This window comes from Silene latifolia, unplaced genomic scaffold (genome assembly GCF_048544455.1).
Source record: "Silene latifolia isolate original U9 population unplaced genomic scaffold, ASM4854445v1 scaffold_214, whole genome shotgun sequence".
In the NCBI taxonomy this organism is placed as follows: domain Eukaryota; kingdom Viridiplantae; phylum Streptophyta; class Magnoliopsida; order Caryophyllales; family Caryophyllaceae; genus Silene; species Silene latifolia.
In genome coordinates, this window is record NW_027413170.1 from 75,669 (window position 1) to 89,103 (window position 13,435).

At 37.7% G+C, this 13,435-nt stretch overlaps 1 protein-coding gene across 1 annotated transcript; it reads left to right on the top strand.

The window, feature by feature from the left end:
- Positions 1-10,398: 10,398 nt before the first annotated feature.
- Positions 10,399-11,757, top strand: LOC141638677 (uncharacterized). The gene has a single exon (XM_074448022.1). The coding sequence runs from the start codon at positions 10,399-10,401 to the stop codon at positions 11,755-11,757; it is 1,359 nt and encodes a 452-aa protein (XP_074304123.1).
- The last annotated feature ends 1,678 nt before the right edge of the window (positions 11,758-13,435 follow it).

Consider the following 13,435-nt stretch of genomic DNA (forward strand, 5'->3'; position numbering starts at 1 on the left):
TTGGAACATTGCCTGGTCATGCCTGAGTCTGTGTTTAGGATGGCTAGGAATGTTGCTAAAATGCGGATTTGTGCTTTCAAGAACCAGTTAGATATTCATGATAGACAATGGTTAGAAAGTATTGATGTATGTAAGTAGAGATATGTCTCTACCCAAATTGGTATGGTTGTAAAATGTTACGTTGTAATAGCCTAAGTTTGTGCTTAATGAAATTCTTACATTTCACCCAAAAAAAAAGACTGGGAAGGCCAAGTGCTTCAACCAAAAACACGTCTGTCTTTTCTAGGCTTGAAAATCAAGGTGAAAGTGAAATCAAAACATCGAAACCTTCGTTACGCACAAACATGAAGAGCACAATCCATCATCGCTTGGTCGGTCCATCAAAAACGGTTTTCAGTCGACTAGGGGCTCTCAAGAAGAATAATGATGAGGGTCGTCCTCTCTCAACTTCTAGAAAACCAAATGAAGAAGAAGTAAGAGTAATTAATGACTTGAGAAGCGCAATACCATCTCGCATAGAGCGTATGCAAGTAGTAGATATCATCCAACATGAGCCACTCAGAGCAAGGAGGCGCGTACTAGTTCTCACAGGCCAGTCAAAAAATGTTGAAGAGCATGTTCCTTCATCTTCACGCCCCTCTGGCGCAAAGAAGCCAAGAGACTTAGAAGTTACAACATCGTCATATCACATCACATTAGAAGAGATACCTGACGAGAACGAAGAAGTTGAGGCTGACGAGGCCCCTGAAACACTTGAAGACGGGGGGGAGGGGGCAATCAACTGTTTATGAACTCAACTTGGGAACTACTGAAGATCCTCGCCCCATTTACGTTAGTGCTATGTTGAATAAGGAAGAAAAAGAGGAGTACTATAAATTATTGGTCGAGTACAAAGATTTCTTCGCTTGGAGCTATAAAGAGATGCTTGGACTCATCCCAAAAGTTGCAGTTCATAGTCTAGCAATCAAGAAGGGCATCAGTCCAAAAAAGCAGTCTCAACGTTGTTTTAGACCGGAGCTTGTACCTGAAATTGAAAAGGAAGTCAACAAACTCATAGAACCTGGTTTTATTCGCGAAGTCCAATATCCTACCTGGATAGCGAACATTTCCCAGTCAGAAAGAAGAATGGACAATTGCGCATATGCGTCGACTTCAGAGATCTTAATGATGCATGCCCGAAGGATGACTTTCCTTTGCCAGTCACAGAGTTGATGATTGATGCAACCACTGGTCATGAAGCACTCTTATTCATGGATTGTATGGTTGGTTATAATAAAATACATATGGCACCTGAAGATCAAGAAGCAACGGGTTTTCGAACGCCAAAAGGGATCTTCTGCTACACGGTCATGCCGTTTGGATTGAAGAATGCTGGAGCTACGTACCAACGCGCAACGGAAAAGATATTTGATGGCATGCTGCATAAAACAATAGAGTGTTATGTTGATGATGTGGTTGTCAAATCAAATAAATGAGAAGACCATATCAAAGACCTTCGAATCGTCTTTAAGAGACTTAGAAAATATCAACTCAAAATGAAGTCGTTAAAGTGTGCGTTCGGCGTCACATCTGGGAAGTTTTTGGGGTTCGTAGTTAGGCATAGAGGCATTAAATCAACCAAACAAAAATCAAAGCCATCAACGAAATGCAGAGCCAAAGAAGCTAAAAGAGCTACGCGGATTGCAAGGATGTTTGACATACATTTGAAGGTTCATATTTAACCTAGCAGGATGTTGCCAACCATTCAGCCATCTTCTGAAGAAGGATGCTCCATTCCAATGGGATGAAAAATGTATTCGATAGCATAAAAAGGTACTTTGCCAGCACACCAGTGCTGGGGTCACCAATTCCAGGAAAGCCACTTGTCTTCTACATCCCAGCATAAGAACACTCACTGGGGGCAATGTGTGCTCAAGAAATTGAAGACCGCAAAGAGAGCGCACTCTACTATTTGAGTCGTACCTTCGTTGGAGCTGAATTAAATTACTCGCCAATAGAGAATATATGTCTTACTTTGGTGCTCACCATCCAGAAGTTCAGATACTACATGCAGGCGCATACCATACACGTGGTCTCAAAAATTGATCCAATCAAGTACATACTCTCAAGACCAGTCTTATCGGGAAGACTTTCGAAATGGAAAATGTTACTTAAGCAGTACGACTTGGCGTTCGTGCCTCAAAAGATTGTGAAAGGTCAAGCTATCGCCGACTTCTTGGGTGATCATCCAGTGCCAGCATAGTGGGAAATTTCAGATGACCTCCCGGGAGAAGAAATTTTCTACGTGGACGTTCTACCTCCATGGCAGATGTACTTTGACGATGCTGCAAGGCAAGATGGAGCTGGAGCTGGAGTTGTATTCGTAACTTCATAAAGTCATCTCTTGCCATATGCCTTTACACTCACTCAGTTGTGCACAAATAATATGGTAGAATACCAAGCTCTCATACTTGGCCTCTAAATGGCGATCGAAATAGGCGTAAGAGATATGGACATCTACGGAGACTCTAAGCTGGTGGTCAACCAAGTCCTCGATGAATACGAAGTGAAAAAAGGAAGAATCCCTTACCATCAACGGGCCTTGCAATTGCGTAATCAACTTGACTCCGTCAAAATTGGTCATGTACCAAGGAGTGCCAATAAGTTCGCTGACGCGCTTGCTAACCTTGCAGCCACTTTGGCACTGGGGGAAGAAAAATATATGCAAGTCCCATTCTGCAATCGTTGCGCAGTATCATTGCTTGAAGGAGAAGAAAATGTAGATACAACCAACATGATATGCGTCTACACAGCTGATGAAGATTGTTGGAATATGTGTCCTCCGACAATAATGCGATCACAACTGTCGATCATGATGATCACATGTGTAAGTCTCATTTTAAGATAACATGTGGGAAGTAATATTTTACTGTCAACTGGTCCACACATATCGGTAATGATTGGCTGACTAGAGTTTGACATTACTGTCGTGCGACGGTGGTGATCAGTTGATCTCCTTAGGTCATACTTAAAGGGTAACACTCTTAATTGAATATTTAATTGGTCGTATGACGATACGAGTCAATTAAATTGTTTAAAATTGACGGACGATTTTGGGAGTAATATTTACGTGTCTCGTTGTAATTTGATTAAATTAGACACGGTCTAAGTAATCGAATTGTTTTATTGCTTAGATGAAATTATTGTTTACGGAAATAATTGAACTGAATGAATAATTTATTATAAATACAAGATGTTGTAATTTGTAATTGGTAAAGTGTTTTGGTACAAGTAATTGTGAATCACTAAGTCGATTTTGTACATGACGTATTTTATTAATACGTTGATTTTTAATACGTTAAAAATACATGACAATTTTACATGACTTGTGACATGTGACAAATTGACAAATTGACAAAGATAAAATGGAATCCATTTTATCCAATATAGACCGAAATATGGGAGGGAGTATAATGTTTAATTTGTGTTAAATTATTAAGTGGAGAGCATAATGATGATGACTAGCTTATAGCCATGCAAGCCTAGTTTTTCTTGAGAAGAATGACTTGCCCATGCATTGGCTCACCTCTCCTCTCCTCTCCTCTCTCCCCACCGGTTTTGCAAGTGCAATATAGAGAGTTTTTTCCCTATCATTATTCATTCATACTTTTACATAATATTTCTAGTGTAAGAAATATAAAACTCTCTAAGAAAAACTAGAGAAATAAAACTCCAAATATCTTCCTCTCTTGGCCGAAATACAAGAGATAAAAACAATAGTTTTGGGTCAATTTTATTAAGATTAATATTGTTCTAGTATTAATAATATTAGTCTTTTAGGAGGTTATCTTGGGTATAATTCCTAGGGAGAGATTCTATCCTTGAATCTTTGTTCATCCATATTAGGAGAGCTCAAGAACAAGTAAGAAGGATATTAAAAAAAATGTGCCCATTGATCCAAAATCTCAATGTAAGGATGACGATTTCTTCTATACATTTTATTTATGTTTGCATGCATAAGATCTAAATTAATTTTATGACTAAATTAAATTATAACATATAAGAATATGTTGTTTATGAGATATAGTTTTCTAACAAGCGGTATCATGAGCCTTGGGTTGTTTGCATGCAAATCGGTTATAGTTTTTCCGAGTTATACGATTAACATATAAAACTTATAAATTTGTGTTTATTATGATATATCACGAAATCAATTATGCATGTTAAATTTTCTGGTACTAAAATGTATTTAGGATATTTTGGTTAATTTATGGATTTTTATTGTTCATTTTATATTATAATGGCATTAAAATGTGATTTTATGATAAAAATGTCATTTTTGGACTAAAATTAGCTAAACTTCGGTTTTTACAGTGATTTTTGGATATGTTTTCACATATATTATATTTAGATGACCTGTAAATTTTCATAATTTTATGAGTTCTTATGCTCGAAATATGGTTTTTTCATGATAAAAATCGAATTTAAATGAAAAATAGGTTAATATGAGTAATATTTCGAATCTGGTCATAAAAATTTAGTATGTTGTCACATGAAATTTTACAAGATGTGTGTAAAATAATTGGCTATAATGAAGTCTTTATGCATCATTTATGAATTTTTGATGAAAAATAACATAAATAGTGACTTTAATTAGTATAAATTGCTAAAACATACTTCATGACTAAGGAAAAACGTCACATGTTACATTTTATCTTGCTTTTCAGATATAAAAGTGAAAAGTTTATAAAAATAATTTTTCTCATATTTTTATGGTAATAATTGATAAACCGCAACATTGTTTTTCTCGATAAATTTCGAAATTTTAACCTAAGTTTTTGAACATTATGAGTGTCATGGTATTTTTCCAGAATGTTCATGAGTTTAAATTTCAAATTTGGAATTTATTTGAAATTTTTATGATTTATTTGAAGTTTATGGCATTATATTGTAATTTTAAGTCCTTTTATGAACAATATTAAGAAATGTAAGTTAATTGTTGTCAAATGTTAGTGGAGACTAATTTTGAGTCCTAAGTTGGTTAGGGTAATTAACTTGTACATAAATATGAATTTATGTAATTATAGTGATTATAAAGGGTTAAATCACGCAAATCCGTAAAAACCGATTAATATACGATATTGGCTCCTTAAAGGCGATTTAGCATAAAATTGGGCATGTTCATACATATTATAATGCTGCATTTTATTTATGATTGTCATAATTTTATTTTATGTAATTTTTGAATTATGTAATTTTACTTAGTATGGCCTTAGTTTTTAATTGGTATTACCCGAAATGTATGGGAATATCGATTCGGTTGTAATTTATTGTGATCTCGTATCACCGTTTTGTAATTTAATAGATTTATTTTTATTTTAATTACAAATGTATAATAGGAAATTATGTAATTTGTTATGTAATTTATTTATTCCGGAGATCCTTGAAGACGGTGCCACTTAAGAAGGCGATCCATTAAAGACGGTGTTACCTCGAGATGCGTGCCAAAACCGAAGTTCAAGGGACCAATGGAGTTGGTTTCCGAATATGTAATAATTTATTAGATTTACTATTTTTTTTAGGAAGGTCATACTAGGATTTAATTTATGCTTTGCATTTTATTTATATGTTGCATGCATCGCTAAATCGCCATAACTAAAACATGCATTATCATTTGATTGAGTATTTCGACCGTGTCAATTACAATTATCATAGTTCACCGCTTTAGTTCACTTAAAACGTGATAGATAATAAATTGACATGACCTCTCGCTAAAATAAACAATTGAGACATAGCCTTACCAAAAAGTAGAAACCATGAAAACCTATTTCGTGAGGGAGTGCACTCGGCTTTACCGGGGTACAAACCTTGTTACGTAGGGGAAGTGGGTGATAAATGTCTACCCACCGAATTTATAAAGATGAGGGTTGTTTTAGAAACTGCGATGCCCAAGTTGATGTAAATTTGGATCATGGACACATTTATTCGAAATTTGGGTTGAACTCAACGAAAGTATTCTCGACGGTTGCCGGATGTGTTTCGGGCTAAAGATAAATATTAATGTAATTTTATTGACCAAGAGTTCTAAAGGTAGAATCGATTTAAGCGTTAATCCACCGAGTTATATTGATAAGGGTTGTATTCGGCTTTACTGATGCCTAAGTTAATATGAATTTGGGTCTTGGAATCATTTATAATAGTTGGGTAGAGGTCACTATATAAATGTTCATATCTTGTTAAATTTATTTACAAGTATGATTTAAAAAGACAAATGTTAATATTTCCTTTTCCTCCATACTTGTAGTTCATTACAATGAATCCATCAAACGCTACCGCACCGATAACTATTGAGTCTTGCCACAATGTTTTTGACGACGTTTGCTTCAACAATGATTTCGAAACTACTAGAGAAATTTCTTTTGGGATACGTTCGGATGGAAACATAAACTTCATCACTTCTTCTAAACCTCCTACTACTACTACAAGATCTCTTGTGAGCCGGTCTCAGGAAGACCGCCTCATAAAATCTATAGGATCTTTGTCTTTGGAAGAGAAAGATGCCAAAACTAGTGGGAGCTCAAGCAATCAAGTTCTTGCTTCCAAGGGCAAAAAGTTTAAGAAGAAAGGGAAAAACTTCAAGCAAGTTGAAGATGAGTGCCATTATTGTTATGGCATGGGACATTGGCTTAGGAATTGTCCCGTATATTTACGAAATATAAGGGAAGGAATCATCGTTCCAAAAGGTAAAATTCCTAAGGAAATTTATGTTATTGATGTAAATTATACTTCCACTACAACATGGGTACTGGATACCGGTTGTGGTTCTCACCTTTGTAATCATTTACAGGGATTAAGAGACGTGAAGAGGCTTAGCAAAGGAGATGTGGATCTACGCCTTGGAAATGGAGCTCGAGTAGCGGCCGAATCCAAGGGAACTTATGTATTAGCTTTGCCTAATGGGTTTGAGTTGTATTTACATAATTGTTTTTATGTGCCTACACTTTCTAAAAACATTATTTCAATCGCTATGTTAGACATGGACGGTTTTTGTTTTGTCTTTAAGAACAATCGTTGTACTATTTCAAGGAACGACTTGGTTATAGGCCAAGCCCCTTCCATTAATGGCATTTACATTTTAGAAACCTCGAATCCGACTAATGACATCTACAACATTAATTCAAAGAAACTCAAATCAAGTGATCCAAATGAATCGTTCATTTGGCATTTTCGATTAGGTCACATAAACGAGAATCGCATCATAAGATTAATTTCGACTAATGTGATGACACCATTTGATTTTCAATCATATGGAACATGCGAATATTGCCTTCTTGGCAAAATGACTCGAAATCCTTTTAGTGGTAAAGGGACACGAGCAAGTGAACTATTGGGACTCATACATACCGATGTGTGTGGACCAATGAGTATCACCGCTCGTGGAAATTATGACTACTTCATAACCTTCACCGATGACTTGAGTAGATATGGGTATATCTATTTAATGAAGCATAAAAGTGAAGCTTTTGAGAAATTCAAGGAATTTCAAAACGAAGTAGAGAACCAATTGAACAAAAGAATTAAGGCACTACGATCCGATCGTGGTGGAGAATATCTTAGCCTTGAATTCGATTCACACTTGAAAGGTTGTGGTATTATATCACAACTTACTCCACCCGGAACACCACAACTTAATGGTGTTGCCGAAAGGAGAAATCGAACCCTACTTGATATGGTTCGATCCATGATGAGTCAAACCGAGTTACCAAATTCGTTTTGGGGATTTGCGATTCAAACCGCAATAATATCTTTGAAAAATTGTCCCACCAAAGCCACCGAGAAAACTCCATTTGAGATATGGAAAGGAAGAGTTCCTAATCTATCCTACATGAAAATTTGGGGTTGTAATGCTTATGTCAAAACCAAAAATGACAATAAGCTAGCCCCACGATCTGAAAAATGCACCTTTGAAGGCTATTCTAACACCCGAGGTTATTCCTTCTATAAACCTCAAGAAAACAAAGTGTTTGTGTCTTCTGAGGCTGTCTTCTTAGAAAGGGATTTTATTTCTAAGAGACAGAGTGGGAGAAGTTTTGAACTTGATGAAATTCAAGAGCCACAAACCGAGGTAGAGACGCAAGAAGATGTTCCTTCATCGTCTAGCGCGGTTGTCCCTCCTCCTCTTAGAAGAACGGGCTGAGTTATTCGCCATCCCGATCGATATGTGGGACTTATCGAAGAAGATGGAACACTCGATGTGTTGCTTTTAGAAAGTGACGAGCCCGCCACCTACAAGGCCGCAATCTCTAGTCCTAATTCCTCCTTATGGCTTGAAGCCATGAAGTCCGAAATGGATTCTATGCATGAAAACCAAGTTTGGAACTTGGTAGATTTGCCTAAAGGGGCAAGACCCCTTCAATGCAAAGGGATTTTCAAAGTCAAGAATGGCATAGAAGGACATGATGATGTCTACAAAGCTAGGCTAGTGGCAAAAGGATTCACCCAAGTCCAAGGTCTCCATTATGATGAGACCTTCGCCCCCGTAGCCATGCTAAGATCCATACGGATTTTGTTAGCGATTGCCGCATTTCATGATTATGAAATATGGCAAATGGATGTCAAAACCGCTTTTCTGAATGGGCATTTAGAAGAGGAGGTGTACATGATACAACCCGAAGGTTTTGTCGATTCCAAGAATCCTGACAAAGTGTGCAAGCTTAAGAGATCCATTTATGGTCTTAAGCAAGCATCTAGAAGTTGGAATCATCGATTCGATCATGTTATAAAAGAGAATGGTTTCACTCGAAGTGTTGAGGAACCATGTTTATACATGAAATTTAGTGGGAGCAATGTTGTGTTTCTAATCTTGTATGTTGATGACATACTACTCATTGGAAATGATATTCCGATGTTGTCTTCTGTTAAGAAGTGGTTAGGTAACCACTTCCAAATGAAGAATTTAGGAGAGGCACAACGCATATTAGGTATCCGGATCCATAGAGATAGATCCAAGAGGATATTGGCACTAAGTCAAGAGTCTTATGTTGATAAGATTCTTCGACGGTTTAGCATGGACAAATCAAAAAGGGGATTGGTACCTATGGTAACTGGGACTATATTGAGAAAATCTCAATCTCCCTCCGAACCTCAAGATGTTGAACGCATGAAGATGATCCCTTATGCTTCCGTTGTTGCTTCCGTTGTTGGATCAATCATGTACGCCATGATATGCACACGTCCTGATGTCTCGTATGCCTTAAGCATGACGAGTTGATATCAAGGAAATCCAGGTGAGAGTCACTGGATATCCGTCAAGAACATCCTTAAGTACTTGAGAAGGACTAAGGATTCTATCTTAGTGTTTGGAGGAGACACCGAGCTCCGTGTTAATGGTTACACGGACTCAAGTTTCCAAACGGATAGAGATGACATGAAATCACAAGCTGGTTTCGTTTTCATGCTCAATGGTGGTGCCGTTAGCTGGAGAAGCTTCAAGGAAGCTGTGACTGCGGATTCAACAACGGAGGTGAGTACATTGCAAAGCATCGAAGTCGCCAAGGAAGCTGTGTGGATCAGGCAATTCACGGAAGGTCTAATAGTAGTATCTACCGCCAATGATCCCATCACTCTCTATTGTGATAATAGTGGGACGATCTTCCAAGCTAAAGAGCCTAAGTCTAGTAATAGATCTAGACATGTACTTAGAAAATATCATGTAATTAGTCCAGTCACCAAAGAGGAGATTAAAAGTATTTTCCATCAGATTCCCAATGATAAGGCACCAGGACCAGATGGTTATTCAAGTAAATTTTATAAGGATGCATGGGACATAGTTGGATCAGATGTTACTGAAGCAGTTCAGGATTTTTTTAGAACTGGCCAACTCCTCAAGCAAGTTAATGCCACAATGGTGACCCTGATTCCCAAGGTAGATAGGCCATCCATAGTTCTACAATTTAGGCCTATTGCTTGTTGTAATGTAATTTATAAATGCATCTCTAAAGTTCTCTGTAACAGATTGGCTCTTATTTTACCTGAGGTGGTTTCACAAAATCAAGGGGGCTTCATACAGGGGAGGAGTATTATGGAGAATATCCTGATTTGTCAGGACATTATCAGGTTGTACTCTAGGGGAAATGCTTCCCCCAGATGTTTGTTCAAGCTAGACCTTCAGAAGGCTTATGACACAGTGAGTGGAGTTTCCTTAATCAAATGCTTATTGCCCTTAAATTTCCAAGGAATTTTATTGGATGGGTGATGGAATGTGTCACAACAGCTACATATACTTTGAGTTTAAATGGAGATAGCTTTGGTTTTTTTGAAGGGAAGAGAGGGCTTAGACAGGGTGACCCCCTCTCTCCCCTGCTTTTCACGGTGTGCATGGAGTACCTCACCAGGCTTCTAGCCTTTACCACAGAGACAATGGTTTTTCATTATCATCCACTGTGTAAGCCTTTGAGACTCACTCATTTGATGTTTGCAGATGACCTTCTCCTCTTTTGCAAAGGAGACGTGCAATCCATCATGGTAATCCTCAGGACATATTCTACCTTTTCTATTGCTTCAGGTCTGAAGATGAGTAAGGGTAAGTCTAATGTGTATTTTAATGAGGTTAAAGAAGAAGTCAAACATGATATTCTTCAGGTTTCTAGGTGTGTGGAAGGGAAACTCCCTTTTAGATATCTGGGAGTCCCCATCAAAACTTCTAGATTGACTGCTCATGATTGTGCTCCCATTATTGAGAAACTCATGAACAAAATCAGGGGACTAGGCACCAGGAAATTATCTTATGCTGGTAGACTAGTTCTAATCAAGTCTGTGCTGAAAACTTATCACAATTACTGGGCTCAAATGTTCATCTTGCCAAGTGGAGTCATAGCACGAATAGAAGCAATATGCAGAAATTTTCTCTGGGATGGGTCCACTGATTACATAAGGACTCCTTTGGTGGGGTGGTCCAAAATCTATAAGCTTAAGTCTGAAGGGGGTCTGGGTCTTAAAGATGACCTAGTTTGGAATAAGGTCGCGCTGGGTAAACTTTTGTGGTGGCTCTATGCAAAAGCTGATCATCTTTGGGTTAAGTGGGTTAGTCACACCTATCTTAAATCTCAAGACTGGAAATCTTATGTCCCGACACAAGACACCAGCTGGTACTGGAGGAAAGTTTGTAAAGTGAGGGATCTTCTTATTGTCCCCTACTTACAAAAGCAATGGGATAACATCCCTGGTAAAACTTATACTATTGCCAAAGGTTATGAGTATCTTCGATATAAAAATGACCAAGTCCCTTGGTCATCCCTGGTCTGGAATCAAATGACTATTCCCAAACACAGTCTTCTTGCATGGATTTATTTCCATAAAGGTTTGAACACACATGAAAAATTGAAAAGCTTTGGGTTAGACATTGATACTACCTGCCTTATCTGTGGAGATGGGGACGATTCCTTGGATAATATTTTCTTCTCCTGTGAATATAGTCAAAGAATCATTAGTAGAATTGAACAATGGATGGGGTTCAGCTTACCTCGAGACGATGTGACTGATTGGTGGATTAACATCTCTGGATCTAGGGATAAGACGGACACTATCAATGGAATCATCAATGCTATGATGTATTCCATCTGGCACCAGAGAAATCGCAGCAAACATGAGGCTACTGTTGTCAGACCAGAAACAGTGGCTACTGGAATCATCAAAGATATGAAGATTTGGCTAGCTAAAGTTGTGACAAGGAGGAAGAATTTGCAGGATCAATGGATCTATGGGTTGTGCGGAGCTTGAGAAGGCGTCGTTGTCCCTCTCTCTCCTGGTTTTGTTGTTAAAATGAAATAGGGTAAGAGTTTTGAGTGTCGGTTGTTGTATTTGTGCCTTGGGCCTTACTGTCTCTTTTGTTTCGTTTTTGCGTGTTTAGTCTGGCCCAAAAATTGGGTCGTCTTAACACGGTGTATGGTCACGATCTCTTTTGATTTAATGAAAGCTTACATTTTATCAAAAAAAAAAATATCATGTAATTAGAGATTTCATTGAAAGAAAGGAAATTGCGATATGTAAGGTTGGGACGGATGACAACATAGCCGATCCGCTCACCAAGCCTTTATCACAGGCCAAGCATGATGGACATGTTGCGTCCATAGGACTTAAACGTGTACCAAGTTTATGTTAGATTTTGAAATGAAATAAAAGTGTTGTTTTTGTTCATGTTCATAATCACATTTATCTTTTATCTTTTCTTTATACATTGTTACATCCAAACGGGTTGTAGTGACAAATTGAACCCCGTTAAAGTGAACACGGATTAACATAGTATTCACCCATAGTCACTTGTATGAGGTGACGTCTCGAAGTGACTAGAGTGTGATGCGATTGATGGCAAGTTCAAGTGCCATGGAGTCATATGAGAATGACTAGTCGATCACATACGCAGACTATTAGGAACACTTTGTCGGGCCTTATGATCGCTTATAGAGTTATGGCAAATTTATAAAGCCTGGTCGTGGCGAGAGCTACTATAGTATTCTAATGAGTCGATTCTTTTGACTAAAGGCCCATTCGCCTAAGATGGCACGATTTGATTAACTTTGATTTGTGTTACTACGACCTTCGTAAATGGGGTCAAATGGGCATATTTTGGGTTATGATGGTTGTGGCTAGTCGAAGGGAATAACTGTGATAGGAATTGTCCACCCCTTGTCAGGGTTATAACAATATCTCAGGGCCACTCGAGGAGTAATGAACTGGAAATGCGTGGCCACGCTCGTAAGGTATCCATGGTGGATAAATTCCGGCCAATCAGTTATTCTCCTGATCGAGGAAACCACTCTTGATATGATCACTTGCAAGTACGACATGAAAGACACCTTGCATTGAGTGGGATATAGTAATAGGACAAGAAAATTGGTGACGCACACTTGTCGAGGACAAGTGGGAGATTGTTGGAATATGTGTCCTCCGACAATAATGCGATCACAACTGTCGATCATGATGATCACATGTTTAAGTCTCATTTTAAGAATACATGTGGGAAGTAATATTTTACTGTCAACTGGTCCACACATATCGGTAATGATTGGCTGACTAGAGTTGGACATTACTGTCGTGCGACGGTGGTGATCAGTTGATCCCCTTAGGTCATACCTAAAGGGTAACACTCTTAATTGAATATTTAATTGGTCGTATGACGATACGAGTCAATTAAATTGCTTAAAATTGACGGACTATTTTGGGAGTAATATTTACGTGTCTCGTTGTAATTTGATTAAATTAGACACGGTCTAAGTAATCGAATTGTTTTATTGCTTAGATGAAATTATTGTTTACTGAAATAATTGAACTGAATGAATAATTTATTATAAATACAAGATGTTGTAATTTATAATTGGTAAAGTGTTTTGGTACAAGTAATTGTGAATCACTAAGTCGATTTTGTACATGACGTATTTTATTAATACGTTGATTTTTA